Source organism: Pseudochaenichthys georgianus, chromosome 6 (genome assembly GCF_902827115.2).
Source record: "Pseudochaenichthys georgianus chromosome 6, fPseGeo1.2, whole genome shotgun sequence".
NCBI lineage: Eukaryota > Metazoa > Chordata > Actinopteri > Perciformes > Channichthyidae > Pseudochaenichthys > Pseudochaenichthys georgianus.
In genome coordinates this window covers 43,527,049-43,544,895 of record NC_047508.1, presented here as the reverse complement: position 1 = coordinate 43,544,895, position 17,847 = coordinate 43,527,049, and the positions used below count along the sequence as shown (strand labels likewise).

Sequence of the window (17,847 nt, the reverse complement as noted above, 5' to 3'; positions counted from 1 at the left end):
TATTGGGAAGCGATGTTGAGTCCTTGAAAAGCCCTATAAAAATATAATGTATTATTATTATTATTATTATTATTATCATTATTATTATGATACTGACAGGTATCAGATCTTGCTGTTTAAAATAATCTTCCTGAGCGGTGTCACTTGTGATGTAGTCTGTGTGTCCTACAGTGAATGTATTCCTGACAGCAACAGGTGATACGAATCAAAGGTTCCCAAAGGATCCCATAGGAAATGCATGCGGGTCATTTTTGACCCACTTGTGGAAGCTTGGGGTAGAAATACAAAAACTACAATTTCTTAAAATGTAAATTTAAAATGTGAATGGCACGATATCCAAAACATGTTTTTTGAGGAATAGCTGGAGTATGAAATGATAAAAAAATGTAATTACAAAGATACTACAAGAAAACCACCTCACCGGGTCCAAAAAGACTCACTTATTTATCTAAGGGTTAAGTGTTTCTAATAGTCTTTCCTTTATTTGTGAGCAATACTAGAAAGGCATGGTTTTGTTTTTTCACGGGTAACTAAAGCTCTCCATGGGTACAGAATTGACAACTCAATTATTCTATGAGGACTGTAACATGCAGCTGAAAGTAAAGAGAAAAATAGACAACACTAAGTGGATTTAAAGATAAATAGCAAACATTTTCAGTAGAAATAAGATTATTCTTTCGAGTTACCCAGGGATGTTTAGGTCTAATGTTCAAGATCTTAAAGTGTTGTGGGCTTATGATTACAACAAGTAAGAGTTTATTTGTTTTCGTAAATCCTGTTTTGTTTCTTTGTAAACACATATTTTTTGTAAAACTGTTTAAAAAAAAGTATTTTCAAATCATCTCCAGATACCTAAAAGCATCGAATCATGTTTCCCTCAAACAGCATAATATTAATAATAAATATCAATAAAATAAACGAGTGACTCACTCACCAGATATATTATCACAAAGGTTTATAGCGCAATTATTATTATTTTTTTTGTATCCTTTATTTATCCAGGAATGTCCCATTGAGATACAAGATCTCTTCTTCCAGGGAGTCCTGTGCAATATGCTCAACATAACTATCAAACACGACATACAATAGAAGGAAGGTTTGTATTACCCACATCTAGATCAAATATGGGACAGAAAACAGTTACAGAGCCATGGTCCGCTGGAACTCTTTATCCGTCCACATCATTCAGGAACATTCTCAAGTACATTTCAAAAGGTTGCTAAAATCATATTTAAGTATTACAAAGTACATTTGAACTGTGCCTGTGGCTATGTATGCATATATTATTATGTACACTTATTTGTATTTACTTTTGTTTGGCCTTAGGATGGCGATAACTGGATGACCATTTTAGTTTCCACTTCATTTCTCTGTAAATTGCATGAAATTATGAGCTGTTTTGTTTTGTTTTAATTTTGTTGTATGTATGTTTTGAGTGTGTGAGGACCCCAGGAAGAATAGCCAATGCTCATGCTAGTGCTAATGGGGATCCTAATAAAGACAACAACAAAAAATACATAAATAAACCTTCAAAGGATCTTTAATTTTCCTTCATAAATAAATGTTTTGGGGAATAAGTACAACATTTTCCTCCATCTCGAAAAAAACCGTGAGACAAAGATAATGTGTTATGTAATCTGTGTTTATAGCTTGCATTACTTGATATTGTTTTCGCAGCAGCAGTCTTGCTGTAATGACTTCCTGCCTGCGGAGATTCAACTCAAACTATCGTCGTTGTCCGACTGTGATTGGTCTCACAGATGAATCATAAGGTCTGCACACATCACCTTACAGCAGACACGATCATTAAATCACCGCTCGTTGCTTTCTCTGCTCGGACTTCTGTCTTCTCAATCACAGCTGACATGTAATCTATTCCTGAACACGAGCGAGAGGAGGACATGCTGACATCGAGTCGATATGAGCTTTCATCTTTCTTAAATCCGCTGCAAATTGAAAATGAGAACAATAATCACAGCGCGGGAGTCACCGCGTCCTGAGAGGAGGCGGAGGAATAATGATGAGGCTGGGATTGGTTTCCACGACTGTTTGCTGATCGGCTGATGGCGGTTAATGAGGCTGTTTAGAAACCGCACAGCGAGCCAAAGAAAAGAAAATATAATGATTGTCTTTTTGTAGTTACTTTAGGCTCGTAATAAGGACTGCTGCTGGTCTAGAAACAATAAGTATTTTCTAAGGAGGCCGTATTCTGCTTTTGTCTTCCCTTCCCTGTAGTTCTAATAATAATATATACTAATAAAGGGCTGGTTTATCTAAAGCCAGTTGAGTAGCACTTGAAATGTTTTTGCTCTATGAAACCTGATGTACTTATATGATTCTGTTTTCTTCAAGTTTGTATTTTGTTGGTCGAACGCACTTATTGTAAGTCGCTTTGGATAAAAGCGTCAGCTAAATGTAATGTAATGTAATGTAATCTGTAATGTAATAATACTAATAGATGTATTTTGTTAGCGCTTTTACAGGTGCTCAAAGACGCTTTACAGATATAGTGAAAAGAAAAGAAAAGAAAGGAACAACAAATAAATATATAGTTAAAGTTAAAGTCAAATAATACAAAAACAATCACACATTAAAAGCCAGATTGAAGAGGTGAGTTTTTTGAAGGTGGTGAGGTAGTTCTATAGGTGTTAGTGTTCCCTCCCCCCTCTGCCTGAAACGCTTTTTTTCCCGTCTGTGAGGAAAAGAAATGGCTCAGAGACTCAACATACTGAAATCTGTATTTTTAAAAAATCTCCTGCTGATGTTCAGGTGTATATCAGTATGTAGTGTCTCTACTTTAAAGAGTCCTCTCCTGCTGATGTTCAGGTGTAGGCTATATCAGTATATAGTGTCTCTACTTTAAAGAGTCCTCTTCTGCTGATGTTCAGGTGTATATCAGTATGTAGTGTCTCTACTTTAAAGAGTCCTCTCCTGCTGATGTTCAGGTGTATATCAGTATGTAGTGTCTCTACTTTAAAGAGTCCTCTCCTGCTGATGTTCAGGTGTATATCAGTATGTAGTGTCTCTACTTTAAAGAGTCCTCTCCTGCTGATGTTCAGGTGTATATATCAGTATGTAGTGTCTCTACTTTAAAGAGTCCTCTCCTGCTGATGTTCAGGTGTATATCAGTATGTAGTGTCTCTACTTTAAAGAGTCCTCTCCTGCTGATGTTCAGGTGTATATCAGTATGTAGTGTATCTACTTTAAAGAGTCCTCTCCTGCTGATGTGCAGGTGTATATCAGTATGTAGTGTCTCTACTTTAAAGAGTCCTCTCCTGCTGATGTTCAGGTGTAGGCTATATCAGTATATAGTGTCTCTACTTTAAAGAGTCCTCTTCTGCTGATGTTCAGGTGTATATCAGTATGTAGTGTCTCTACTTTAAAGAGTCCTCTCCTGCTGATGTTCAGGTGTATATCAGTATGTAGTGTCTCAACTTTAAAGAGTCCTCTCCTGCTGATGTTCAGGTGTATATCAGTATGTAGTGTCTCTACTTTAAAGAGTCCTCTCCTGCTGATGTTCAGGTGTATATCAGTATGTAGTGTCTCTACTTTAAAGAGTCCTCTCCTGCTGATGTTCAGGTGTATATATCAGTATGTAGTGTCTCTACTTTAAAGAGTCCTCTCCTGCTGATGTTCAGGTGTATATCAGTATGTAGTGTCTCAACTTTAAAGAGTCCTCTCCTGCTGATGTTCAGGTGTATATCAGTATGTAGTGTCTCTACTTTAAAGAGTCCTCTCCTGCTGATGTTCAGGTGTATATCAGTATGTAGTGTATCTACTTTAAAGAGTCCTCTCCTGCTGATGTGCAGGTGTATATCAGTATGTAGTGTCTCTACTTTAAAGAGTCCTCTCCTGCTGATGTTCAGGTGTATATTAGTATGTAGTGTCTCTACTTTAAAGAGTCCTCTCCTGCTGATGTCCAGGTGTATATCAGCATGTAGTGTCTCTACTTTAAAGAGTCCTCTCCTGCTGATGTTCAGGTGTATATTAGTATGTAGTGTCTCTACTTTAAAGAGTCCTCTCCTGCTGATGTTCAGGTGTATATCAGTATGTGGTGTCTCTACTTTAAAGAGTCCTCTCCTACTGATGTTCAGGTGTATATCAGTATGTAGTATCTCTACTTTAAAGAGGCCTCTCCTGATGATGTTCAGGTGTATATCAGTATGTAGTGTCTCTACTTTAAAGAGTCCTCTCCTGCTGATGTTCAGGTGTATATCAGTATGTAGTGTCTCTACTTTAAAGAGTCCTCTCCTGCTGATGTTCAGGTGCATATCAGTATGTAGTGTCTCTACTTTAAAGAGTCCTCTCCTGCTGATGTGCAGGTGTATATCAGTATGAAGTGCCTCTACTTTAAAGAGTCCTCTCCTGCTGATGTTCAGGTGTATATCAGTATGTAGTGTCTCTACTTTAAAGAGTCCTCTCCTGCTGATGTTCAGGTGTATATCAGTATGTAGTGTCTCTACTTTAAAGAGTCATCTCCTGCTGATGTTCAAGTGTATATCAGTATATAGTGTCTCTACTTTAAAGAGTCCTCTCCCGCTGATGTTCAGGTGTATATCAGTATATAGTGTCTCTACTTTAAAGAGTCCTCTCCTGCTGATGTTCAGGTGTATATCAGTATGTAGTGTCTCTACTTGAAAGAGTCCTCTCCTGTTGATAGTCAGGTGTATATCAGTATGTAGTGTCTCTACTTTAAAGAGTCCTCTCTTGCTGATGTTCAGGTGTATATCAGTATGTAGTGTCTCTACTTTAAAGAGTCCTCTCCTGCTGATGTTCAGGTGTATATCAGTATGTAGTGTCTCTACTTTAAAGAGTCCTCTCCTGCTGATGTGCAGGTGTATATCAGTATGAAGTGCCTCTACTTTAAAGAGTCCTCTCCTGCTGATGTTCAGGTGTATATCAGTATGTAGTGTCTCTACTTTAAAGAGTCCTCTCCTGCTGATGTTCAGGTGTATATCAGTATGTAGTGTCTCTACTTTAAAGAGTCATCTCCTGCTGATGTTCAAGTGTATATCAGTATATAGTGTCTCTACTTTAAAGAGTCCTCTCCCGCTGATGTGCAGGTGTATATCAGTATGAAGTGCCTCTACTTTAAAGAGTCCTCTCCTGCTGATGTTCAGGTGTATATCAGTATGTAGTGTCTCTACTTTAAAGAGTCCTCTCCTGCTGATGTTCAGGTGTATATCAGTATGTAGTGTCTCTACTGTAAAGAGTCATCTCCTGCTGATGTTCAAGTGTATATCAGTATATAGTGTCTCTACTTTAAAGAGTCCTCTCCCGCTGATGTTCAGGTGTATATCAGTATATAGTGTCTCTACTTTAAAGAGTCCTCTCCTGCTGATGTTCAGGTGTATATCAGTATGTAGTGTCTCTACTTGAAAGAGTCCTCTCCTGTTGATAGTCAGGTGTATATCAGTATGTAGTGTCTCTACTTTAAAGAGTCCTCTCTTGCTGATGTTCAGGTGTATATCAGTATGTAGTGTCTCTACTTTAAAGAGTCCTCTCCTGCTGATGTTCAGGTGTATATCAGTATGTAGTGTCTCTACTTTAAAGAGTCCTCTCCTGCTGATGTGCAGGTGTATATCAGTATGAAGTGCCTCTACTTTAAAGAGTCCTCTCCTGCTGATGTTCAGGTGTATATCAGTATGTAGTGTCTCTACTTTAAAGAGTCCTCTCCTGCTGATGTTCAGGTGTATATCAGTATGTAGTGTCTCTACTTTAAAGAGTCATCTCCTGCTGATGTTCAAGTGTATATCAGTATATAGTGTCTCTACTTTAAAGAGTCCTCTCCCGCTGATGTTCAGGTGTATATCAGTATGTAGTGTCTCTACTTTAAAGAGTCCTCTCCCGCTGATGTTCAGGTGTATATCAGTATGTAGTGTCTCTACTTTAAAGAGTCCTCTCCTGCTGATGTTCAGGTGTATATCAGTATGTAGTGTCTCTACTTTAAAGAGTCCTCTCCTGCTGATGTTCAGGTGTATATCAGTATGTAGTGTCTCTACTTTAAAGAGTCATCTCCTGCTGATGTTCAGGTGTATATCAGTATATAGTGTCTCTACTTTAAAGAGTCCTCTCCTGCTGATGTTCAGGTGTATATCAGTATGTAGTGTCTCTACTTTAAAGAGTAATCTCCTGCTGATGTTCAGGTGTATATCAGTATGTAGTGTCTCTACTTTAAAGAGTCCTCTCCTGCTGATGTTCAGGTGTATATCAGTATGTAGTGTCTCTACTTTAAAGAGTCATCTCCTGCTGATGTTCAGGTGTATATCAGTATGTAGTGTCTCTACTTTAAAGAGTCCTCTCCTGCTGATATTCAGGTGTATATTAGTATGTAGTGTCTCTACTTTAAAGAGTCCTCTCCTGCTGATGTTCAGGTGTATATCAGTATGTAGTGTCTCTACTTTAAAGAGTCCTCTCCTGCTGATGTTCAGGTGTATATCAGTATGTAGTGTCTCTACTTTAAAGAGTAATCTCCTGCTGATGTTCAGGTGTATATCAGTATGTAGTGTCTCTACTTTAAAGAGTCCTCTCCTGCTGATGTTCAGGTGTATATCAGTATGTAGTGTCTCTACTTTAAAGAGTCATCTCCTGCTGATGTTCAGGTGTATATCAGTATGTAGTGTCTCTACTTTAAAGAGTCCTCTCCTGCTGATATTCAGGTGTATATTAGTATGTAGTGTCTCTACTTTAAAGACTCCTCTCCTGCTGATGTTCAGGTGTATATCAGCATGTAGTGTCTCTACTTTAAAGAGTCCTCTCCTGCTGATGTTCAGGTGTATATCAGTATGTAGTGTCTCTACATGTCTCCATGCTTTAATGTTCAAAAAGCGCTTTATTTGTCTCATACTGTCTGTGCTGCAGCACCTCTTTTCACCCTTTGTCTGAAACCAGAGCCAAGTCTGCTCTGATTGGTTAGCTGGCCGGCTTTGTTGTGATTGGGCAACCGCTTAGAAATGTCCCGCCCCTTATCCCGTACAATGTGTTGGAGGGCTAGCCAATAGAAGCACAAGTGTAAACAACAATTGAGAAATGTGTGAAAACTCTGGAACAATAAATGTAGAAAGTCTGAAAACTGGTCCAAAAATGTTCAGATAGCTTTGTGAAAAAATGGGTGTGAAAACTGTTCGTAGAACAATGGCTGAACATTTCCCGAAAGTTTAGCCAAACATTTAGAAAAACAAACATATGATGATCTTCAAGAATAAGATGCATTGCTGTCGTATATATGACCTACCCAACAGTAGAGCGGCAGAGCCTTCTCCGTTGCTGCACCCACCCTCTGGAACTCACTACCCCAATCCATCAGAGATTCTTCCTCCCTCACAGCATTCAAAACATCACTCAAAACCCACCTGTTCAACACTGCATTCAACCACTGACCACCCCCCCCTATCTCTTTTTGTTTATCTCTTTTTGTTGTTGTTTTTTGTAAGTGTCTTTGAGTTTCTAGAAAAGCGCTATACAAGTATCATGTAGTATTATTATTATTATTATTATTATTAGTTAAAACGTCCATGCCATAACACACAACATCAATTTATTATAAATCAAGAAAAATCAGACATAATAGAAAAGTACATTTGGTTGATAACACTCACTTTAACTTGGATTGGTTTTGGATCCAGGACTTGTCCTAAGTGGCGTATTAGTCATTTAAATGCAGTAAAACATCTGAATATGTCCTCCAGCATGCGGGCGAAATAAACAGGGTCAGGCGGAGGGTAAACAGTCTGGTGGGCGAGAAGCTACAAGTCAAAGCGGCTGAACAGATGGCCGACAGTCTGCTGAGAGGGAGTGAGTCGACGGAGAGAGAGTGAGCAGGTGTGCAGGTGTAGAGGGGGGGTTTCAGGGGGATGGAGAGCGGCAGTATAACATGTGATATATATATATAGGTATCAGGGGCGGACTGGGACAAAAATCAGCCCGGGACTCTCGACCGGCCCACTTCGGTACCGCTAGTAAATACCGGCAATAAATTGTCGACGGGGGCGGCCCACATCGTCCGACCGGCCCACTTCAGTACCGATGGCCAGTCCGCCACTGATAGGTAGACAGTATGGCAAGGAAACTGTAAGGCATGTGTGGCGGCTTTGTTCCCAATGACTGCAGCCGGTCAGAGGTTAAACTTTGCTCATCTCTGTGACGTGTCTTTATAATAAACTTTGTACTGAAGTTAAGGATTTTAAATAAAACAGATGAACAGACAATAACCAAGCAGAACCGTAGAGTCAACAAAAGATCCCACAGCTAAGCTCACGCCCATTGTCATCCTACCTACATGCCATTAACCACACCCATGTGACAATTACCAGAAGTGATCAATCACCAATGTGCGTGGTGTTAACAAATGATGAGAATAAGGAAGCAATAAGGACAGGTTAACTTAGCATGTTGGCTCCTACAGCATGCATTCATTCGTTCACACCGTTTAGATGATAAATGGATTAATCATCAACCGTTTAAGGTTTCTATTCTCTAGTTTGAGCCTCTGTATATTACACTGCTTTTTCTCCGTTGTACACGTAATCACACACACACACACACACAGAAAAAAATCCAAAAGCGTTGACTTAAATTGAAGTATTATGTCATCAAATGTCACATAACTGTATTTGGTTAATATATTATAATAATATCGAGTTAAACCTAATATTTTTAATTTAAAACGTAATATTATTGCTTTCAGTTAACCTCATACGGGTAATCTTTTGACATAGTGCATTTAATTAAAGTCAACGCGTGTACGTTTTTTCGTGTGTGTGTGGGTGTGTGCGCGTGTGTGCGCGTGCGTGTATGTGTGTATGCGTGCGTGTGTGTGTGTGTGTAAGGTCAAACTTTGTGTCACATTTAAGGCAATGGAGGTTCTAGACCACTTGTACTGGAGGGCCAGTGATTGAATGAGATAGATGTTTTTATTACAATGATATGTACAACGGAGAAAGCAGTGTATTATACAGACGCTCAAACTAGAGAAAAACACCTCAAAACAGTTGATGATTATTACATTTATGAACTAAAGTTTGCAGTGCTCACACACACACACACACACTCACACACACACACACACACACACACACACACACACACACACACACACACACACACACACAGGCGTACCTTCTCTGAGGATGTGGTTGTGGAGGATCAGGAGGACCAGGAAGCAGGCCGCGGCGGCAGTCAGAGCCCAGGCCAGCCGGAGGAGCTGCATGAGGGAGAAACTCTGTCCAAAAAGTCCAAACTGTGAATATCCTGGAGCCTCCTCACTGAAACGCATCCATCCCAGAGACAGGTGGCATCTCCAGGTGCCAGCTGTTACAAATCCACAGCGGGGGAGGCTCTTCAACCGTCCTGTCGTATACAGTACGCTTCACCCCTTTTCTTTGGTGTTCTCGGTCAAATGTCACCGGTCTGTTTTAACTGATTACATTAACACAAACTCTAGTAATCATCACCAAATTATATTTAATAAGCTGTAAAAAATGTCTCAGACTACTGGTTTACAGGAATAACTGCAGTGAATATACAAAGGATAGACACTGGAAATGTAAATGAACATGTTGTGGATCTGTGGGTGTGTACCGTCTGATGGAAGATCATCAACCAGGGTTACGTATTCATTTCATATGGTGTTCATGTTTGACCGGGAACATCATAGGTGTTACAAAGTTGACTAACCCACTCAGAATTCAATGGAAGTGGTGATCAGCCATTGAATATGTTAACATGCAAATTGTGGAGGGCCTTGAAGCGTCCAAATATTTAGGACTGATGAAAGTAGACACAGAACACAGGAGGGTACACGCAGCAGAGGTTTGTGCTTCCCCTCCACCGCAGCATGTTCTTCAAAAACACACAATCTGCTCCGGATGTGGAGTGTCCCAGTCCCAGTCCTCAAGAGTCTCCGAAATCCCCCCAGAAGTGAAGAGAAGCAACACCGTGATTACTTATCTTCAAAGCGAGACTTTATAAATGAAGTTAAACATGCAACAACACGGCAATGCTGCTTTTAATGAAAAACAGTCATTATGGATGAAGTCTGTTTTGTTGCACATTTTCTTTTTCTTAAAGCAGTAAAAGTCCGTCCTTAGTTAAAGACATGGTGCATATCCAGATCGTCTTTAGGAACCTTCCGACTTGACATCAGCAGGGTGGACAGATTGAAATAGAAGAAGAAGAAATGATCAGGCAGCTGCTTCAGATCCACCGGGAGTCTCAGTCCGCGTAATTCCCACCACAAGTGGAATAAACGACACCGAGTGTAGCTGACGATCAGCGGGCATGTTGCACTAGTTCCAGCCGGGATTGATGTCCTGCAGACCGGCTGCTCGGTGCCTGGCTGCCCGCTGGAGCAGAGTTGATGAGGAAGAGGAGGAAGAGGAGGAGGAGGAGGTGCAGCTGCTGCCTCCGGTTCTGAAGATCTTACCGCGATCTGCAGCCTCCTCTCTCTCTCTCTCTCTCTCTCTCTCTCTCTCTCTCTCTCTCTCTCTCTCTCTCTCTCTCTCTCACACACACACACACACACACACACACACACACACACACACTCTCTCTCTCTCTTTCTCTCTTTCATCACTAACTGACGTCACACCGTTTACAATCCCACGTGTAAAATCCATCTACTGGCTGCAAGACCGATGCGGTGTGTGTGTGTGTGTGTGTGTGTGTGTGTGTGTGTGTGTGTGTGTGTGTGTGTGTGTGTGTGTGTGTGTGTGTGTGTGTGTGTGTGTGTGTGTGTGTGTGTGTGTGTGTGTGTGTGTGTGTGTGTGTGTGTGTGTGTGTGTGTGTGTGTGTGTGTGTGTGTGTGTGCGTGCGTGCGTGCGTGCGTGCGTGCGTGTGTGTGTGTGTGTGTGTGTGTGCGTGCGTGCGTGTGTATGTTATATGTATTGTTAGTATGACTAATATATTGTAATAGTTATTATTATTAACACAGCATAAAGGAATTGTTTAAGAAAACGTATTACAAATTAGCCTATAACTCTTAATAATCAAAAGTCATGAGAACATTCTACATAAATGAAAGGACATACATTTAATATGAATTAATGAATTATTGCTTGAGCATTTTGTTAATCAGTTGTTTGTTTCTTGCTGAGCGATGATGCCTTCAGGGTCGCTCCTCTCTGTCTCGCTCTCTTCTCCCCTTCATGGTGTGTTTACTTGCACTCTGACTTCTACGCGCTCTGATGTCTCTCACACGATGAGAGGTCATCTGCGATCCTTCTCACCTGTCAATCAACCTGCTGTGAATACAAGTGTTGAAAATGCGAGCATGTGGAGAGGATGGTGTGTGTGTGCATTCCAGTATTCATGCTTTGTGAGGACCAGTGGCAAGCCGTGACTTTTATACCTAGGCCCTCTGACCCCATTAGATTTAGGATTCGAAAATAATAAAAGTAGGATAGACATGTGGATATTATCCGGCTGAACAGAACGTGCATTTATCTAACAGGTTCGTTTTCCACAGACCTTATTTTGAGCTATTTTCCCAAATCCTATGGAGAAATCCCATTGCTTTCTGTCGAGGGAATCCGACATGGATATATAATAAGAATAAAGATATTTTATAATAATATATAATAAAGAGTCCTCTCCTGCTGAGGTTCAGGTGTATATCAGTATGTAATGTCTCTACTTTAAAGAGTCCTCTCCTGCTGATGTTCAGGTGTATATCAGTATGTAGTGTCTCTACTTTAAAGAGTCCTCTCCTGCTGATGTTCAGGTGTATATCAGTATGTAGTGTCTCTACTTTAAAGAGTCCTCTCCTGCTGATGTTCAGGTGTATATCAGTATGTAGTGTCTCTACTTTAAAGAGTCCTCTTCTGTTGATGTTCAGGTGTATATCAGTATGTAGTGTCTCTACTTTAAAGAGTCCTCTCCTGCCGATGTTCAGGTGTGTATCAGTATGTAGTGTCTCTACTTTAAACAGTCCTCTCCTGCTGATGTTCAGGTGTATATCAGTATGTAGTGTCTCTACTTTAAAGAGTCCTCTCCTGCTGATGTTCAGGTGTATATCAGTATGTAGTGTCTCTACTTTAAAGAGTCCTCTCCTGCTGATGTTCAGGTGTATATCAGTATGTAGTGTCTCTACTTTAAAGAGTCCTCTCCTGCTGATGTTCAGGTGTATATCAGTATGTAGTGTCTCTACTTTAAAGAGTCCTCTCCTGCTGATGTTCAGGTGTATATCATTATGTAGTGTCTCTACTTTAAAGACTTTTTCTCATACTGCCTGTGCTGCAGCACCTCTTTTCACCCTCTGTCTGAAACCAGAGCCCAGTCCGCTCTGATTAGCTCTGTTGTGATTGGTCAAGCCCTTAGAGATGTCCTACCACTTAGCCTATCATTTGTTGGAGCACGAGCCAATAGATAGTGTGTGGGACATGTACACAAACGTATAACACACTACGGGAAGGACTACAGCAAATATCATAATAGAGTGTGGTATTTGCTACTTTACCAAGGTAAGGAATACTTCCTCCACTTGTAATGTTTCATATATTGTATTGAATATGTATTTAGTATAAGGAACATTAAATCAGGAGCGATCAGGAAACATATAGCATACACTCTTTTCATTTCACCCATCACCTGAAAAGTTGTTTATGCTGTATCATGTTGTCCTCCTGCTGGATGTCTGGAGATGAAACAGTTGTTATTCGATGGAGACGTTTGGTTTTGACGCCGTAGTCTCTCCTCTCTGAGTGAATCCATCCAGCCGATTGCTTTGAGACTCTTATCAAAGCTCCCACAGCTCTCACCTGTCAGAGACACTCTGACGGGGAACTGTCTCCGTCAGGTCGCGCTCTCTGGGCCTCTGGCGACGGTGATTATTGCTGATGTTTTCCCGCCATCGATTAGCTGTCCACAGGGCCGTCAGTCAGCTATCGGAGACGAGTCTGAGCAGAGGGCTCAACACAAACGCTGTCAGGACTCGTGGGGTGTCTGGAACAGGAAATGAAATCTGTCTGTTTCACTGGGTCTGAAATGAACACCTGACACAAACCCGTGACCCAGTCAGAGCGGAGAGGGTTTTTGATTGAGTGCAGAGCAGGTTTTGAAACTCCCACTCCAATTTTCTCCGGTACCTACTGCTCACGCCTCAAGTTTGAAGTATCGCAACACATTATGTCATTCATCTTTTATTTCACCGTTCTATTCATTTCTATTTTTTTAAAGAGGACATATCATGTTTATTTTCGCGTTCATATGAGTGTTTAGTGCCTCTACTATTTGACAAGTTTTCCATGCATTATAGTTCAAAAAGCTCTTTATTTTTCTCATATTTTCTCCTCTTTTCACCCTCTGTCTGAAACCAGAGCCCAGTCTGCTCTGATTGGTTAGCTGGCTGGCTCTGTTGTGATTGGTCAACCAACTTTGGTATGTTAGCCTTTGCAGACATGTACATGGACACAAACCTATTTAACAGGAAAGGGAAAAGCCCAGAATGCACTAGGTTTTGTGATTTATGAAATGTTGTTTTATCAGAGTTGTTATAGTTTGTGTGAAAGGGAACTGTGTTTTGATCTTCAAGTTACTCACTTAAGCACATGCACTCTTAACAGTAACAAAGTTAGCACCCTTAAATGATCTGTGACAAAGACTGAGGTGGCTTTTTATTTTGTATGAACAGAGACGTCGTCATTCTTTCACGAGGAATAAACTGTACGCCCCATTAAAACCCTTCGGAGTTGGGTTTGGGGTCATTTCACGGACATCCGATCCATGTGCATTTAAAACTCTGTGACTGTGATTTTACAGGCATGAAGCAAGCAGAGGAAGCTCTTCAGTCAGCAGGAAACTAATGCAGATCCTCAAAAGAAATGCACAGACAACAGCAGATGGATTTTAAACGAGGAGCGATTCTCCTGATTCCTATTAGATGGAGAAACCTGCTCTCTAATTCAGAGCAGAGGGTTGGGTTTTCTTCGTTGTGTCTTTAGTGTTCGAGCTGTGTTTCTTCCTCCGGCAGCTTTATTAACTCAGCAGCAGGGAAATGTTCTCTGTGTGTGTGATGAGCAGAACGTGTGTGGAAGAGATTCTACTGAATGAGTCTTCAACAATTCACAGCAAAACACAAAGACAAGCAGGTGTGGGGAAAGTATTTAGATTAGGGCCGGGACTTTAACGCGTTAATTAAGATGAATTAATTACACAAAAATGAACGCTTTAAAAAAATGAACGCACTTTAATCGCACTTATTTTTGCACAGCGGAACGTTTCTCACTGGATGAGTTTCAGGCGTACCAATTATACTGGAGCACCAACTAACGTTCATGACTTCAGCATGGGACTTCAAACCACAACAAACCACGGTGAACAATAGTCAAACATGAACGAACAAGCTGATGAGACCGCTTCGGTCGGCCCCGTGGATGGGACATCTTGTTTTAAAAAACGGACGGATGGAAGCGTCGATAAGAGCACGGTTGTGTGCAAATTATGCAAAAAAGAATTTGTATATCACCGCAGCACATCAAGCCTAAAGTATCACCTAAATGCAAAGCATGTATCAGCTAGCGTGGACGTTAGCCCGACTCCGAGTGCAAGGAACCACACCCTGACCCAACCCACACTCAACCAGATGACTGGTTTCAGGGCCAGGATAAGTCAGTCCACGTCTGAGAGAATAACCAGCTCCCTGGCTCACTGGATTGCACTCGACTGTAGACCACTTGGAGTAAAATCCATGTGAAAATTGCTTCTCGCTGTTCTCAGGTCAAATATGTATATTTGATTAAAAATGCGATTAATTTCGATTAATTAATTACAAAGCCTCTAATTAGATTAATTTTTTTAATCGAGTCCCGGCTCTAATTTAGATACTTAGCTTAAGTAGAAGTATTACTAAACGGTATAATATGTAGTTTTATGAGGAAATGTACTTGTATGTATTGAGAGTAAAATGCAGAAATAAATCAGTTATGAAAGAAAAAGCAGCACATCTTCACAGAAGCTAAATCTATTAAATGTTTCAGAATTTAATCAATTTCCTTTATTGTCATTGTACAGAGATTTGAGATATGTTACTGCTTTTAATAATCTGCAGATGTTTCAGGTATGTTCACAGGTGAGTTTTAGCTGAGATTAAGCCCCTCCCCCTCCATGTAGACTCCGCCCCCCTGCTGAGTCCTTCCTTATCGTCTAATGGCCGCATTATTCAGCCAGCGTCTCTGAAGTCTCTGGATTTATGATCTGGCTTTAATTAAGTCAGAGGTAGAGCAGCACATTAGGCAGATCAGAGCGGCCTGGGTGGAATTATTACACTCACTTTACTGCTTTACAGGAGGAGGATTAATTAAAGAGAACACAGCAGTGATACATCACAGGGCACTCACACACTCACACACTCACACACACACACACACACACACACACACACACACACACACACACACACTGGAGTTAAAACACAGTGAGACTAATCTACGAGACAGGAAGTGCATGTTTCATGTCTTTTTTCAGACTTTCTGTTTACAATTTCTTAACACATAAATTGGGAAATTCTTTCTTTTCTTTATTGTTTTTAAAATATTTTACAGGTTTTTCTGATTTCTTTCAGGTATTCTGTACTTTTCACTGGTGTGGAAAAATACAGAATTATCATTCAAATATTCCCTGGATAATCTTCACAGCATTTTAATTCTGGTTGTGCTCCTTTACCGTCTGCACACTAAACCATTGGTTCAATCATTTGAGGCATTGAACAAAAAAGTTGAAAATGCTACTTTTCCTGAACTACTAAACTAAATATTGTGTGTATTATTTAATTATTTAAAGATATTTCAGTAAACGTTGCCTCCGAATCTGATTTAGAAAGCTGTGTGTGCTGAAACGTGCTTTGCTTTCAGGGAAGTGGATTAACTAGATATATAAAAAGTTCCTCCAGACTTTCCCCTCGCTGTAATAAGATATCCGGATAAAGGTCAGAGGGATTAACGCGGCTCGCGTGGAGGTGTTTAATCTTCACCTCCGTCACACTGCACTGACCTTCAAACTGCCTCCAGCTGCAGGAGAACTGGTCTCATCCAAGAGGAAAGAACCTCACTCTACTCGCGCCGCCATTTCTGATCCAACGATGTGACGTCATGGTTAGTTATTTATGTGAATATGGCGCGATTTCGCATATTTGCACAAATTCTTTCCTTTGGTTTACTTTGCACATTGGGATTGTTAATGCCAGAATTATATTAGCATTGATAGCGTGCAAGTTCTGTTCATTTCCTAAGATGTTGTTGAAGTATATGATGGATGTTGTTATTGGTAATAACCAAAATCGTAAAAATAAGAGGCTCGAAGACTGCACGTGTTCCTAGAAATGTGCAGGAAAACACACACAATATGGAAGATACACTGACAAAGCTAAAACGTTGACTTTCATTAAATGTATCATGCCAACAGCTTTCACAAACACATTTCACATTACTGCATTAGGTTAGTTGAAAGCATGCATCCATCTTCTCCCGCTTATCCGTGGGCGGGTCTCGGGGGTAGCAGTTCCAGCAGAGAGCCCCAAACGTTCTTTTCCCCACATCAACCAGCTCTGACTGGGGGGTCCCAAGGCGCTCCCAGGCCAGCGAAGAGATATAACCCCTCCACCTGGTCCTAGGTCTCCCCCTTGGTCTCTTCCCAGCTGGACGTGTCTGGAACACCTCCCTAGGGAGGCGTCCAGGTGGCATCCTAACTAGGTGCCCGAACCACCTCAACTGGCTCCTTTCGACGCGAAGGAGGAGCGGCTCAACTCCGAGTCCCTCCCGGATGACTGAACTTCTCACCTTATCCCTAAGGGAGACACCAGCCACCCTGCGGAGAAAACCCATCTCGGCCGCTTGATTGAAAGCAATAATATCAAGTTTAATTAAAAAATATTAGGTTCAACTTGATATTATTCCTTTGTTGACATTTAATTAAAGTCAACGTTTGTAACGGCTATAGGTAGGCAGAAAACTGTGAATAAACTGTGATGACTCTGGGTCTTTACTGTATATGTGTGTTTGTTGCTAAGCCATTCTCCCTCCCCCTGTGTGTGAGTGTGTGTGAGTGTATGGGTGTTTCTCAATGTCGAGGACGCTTCCTTGTCCTCCAAGTCAGGTCCATCATAGGCTAGGCAAGAATCCTCATGGCATTCGGAGAACAAAGAGTGGAACAGACTAGCAAGTGTGCAGGTGTGCGTCATATGAGAGGCCCCGCCTTAAATCTTCCGACAAAGATTTGGGAAATTGGTCCGTGCGCAAAGCATTGTGGGGATGTTAAGACCGCGGAGTCTACACATGTGCAGCCTCGAAATTTCCCTCAACGAAATACGTTAAGTCTGGGTTCCCTGGACCGGGTCCTAAAAAATTAATACAAATATATCACGTGTACTGCTGTATCTTTAAATTCATTGTATAACAAATCTTTATTGTCTCCTAACCCTCCTTTAACAGAATTAGTTTTCAATCAGTGTCTCGGCGGGGTTTTAATTTCCAGAAGTCCTGCTGGATCCAGTGTTTCTTTTTCTTTATAAGTGCGTTTCTCCATTTAGAAATAAGGGAATAAAGCTCATTTATAAACGTCCCATGAATTAATTTGTGTAATGAGACGCCGCTAAGGTTTCTCCGCCGAAGAAATATGAATCTGTGGCTGAATAAATTAAAGTGATGAGTCTGCAGGTTCATACACTCTGTGATCCACTCCGTGCTGCAGTGTGTAAACCAATCACTGACCCTCATTTATCATCAGTATTTCATCAACTTTACTGACTTTATTTCATGAGACTGAGAGAGAAAGTAAGACTAGCACTGTGACAATAATCCAAACTAGTTAAAGTTCTTAATTCAAGTAAGTAGAACTAGTATTATTATCAGCAAATAC

General features: G+C 40.8%; 1 protein-coding gene across 1 annotated transcript in view; it reads right to left on the bottom strand.

The window, feature by feature from the left end:
• Positions 1-10,384, bottom strand: part of LOC117448381 (chemokine-like protein TAFA-5) — a 39,924-nt gene extending 29,540 nt beyond the window's left edge. The window contains exon 1 of the mRNA XM_034085669.2: positions 9,118-10,384. Within this exon, the coding sequence (XP_033941560.1) occupies positions 9,118-9,274 (157 nt within the window). The 5' untranslated portion in view covers positions 9,275-10,384. The remainder of the gene's footprint in view (positions 1-9,117) is intronic.
• Between the last annotated feature and the right edge of the window lie 7,463 nt (positions 10,385-17,847).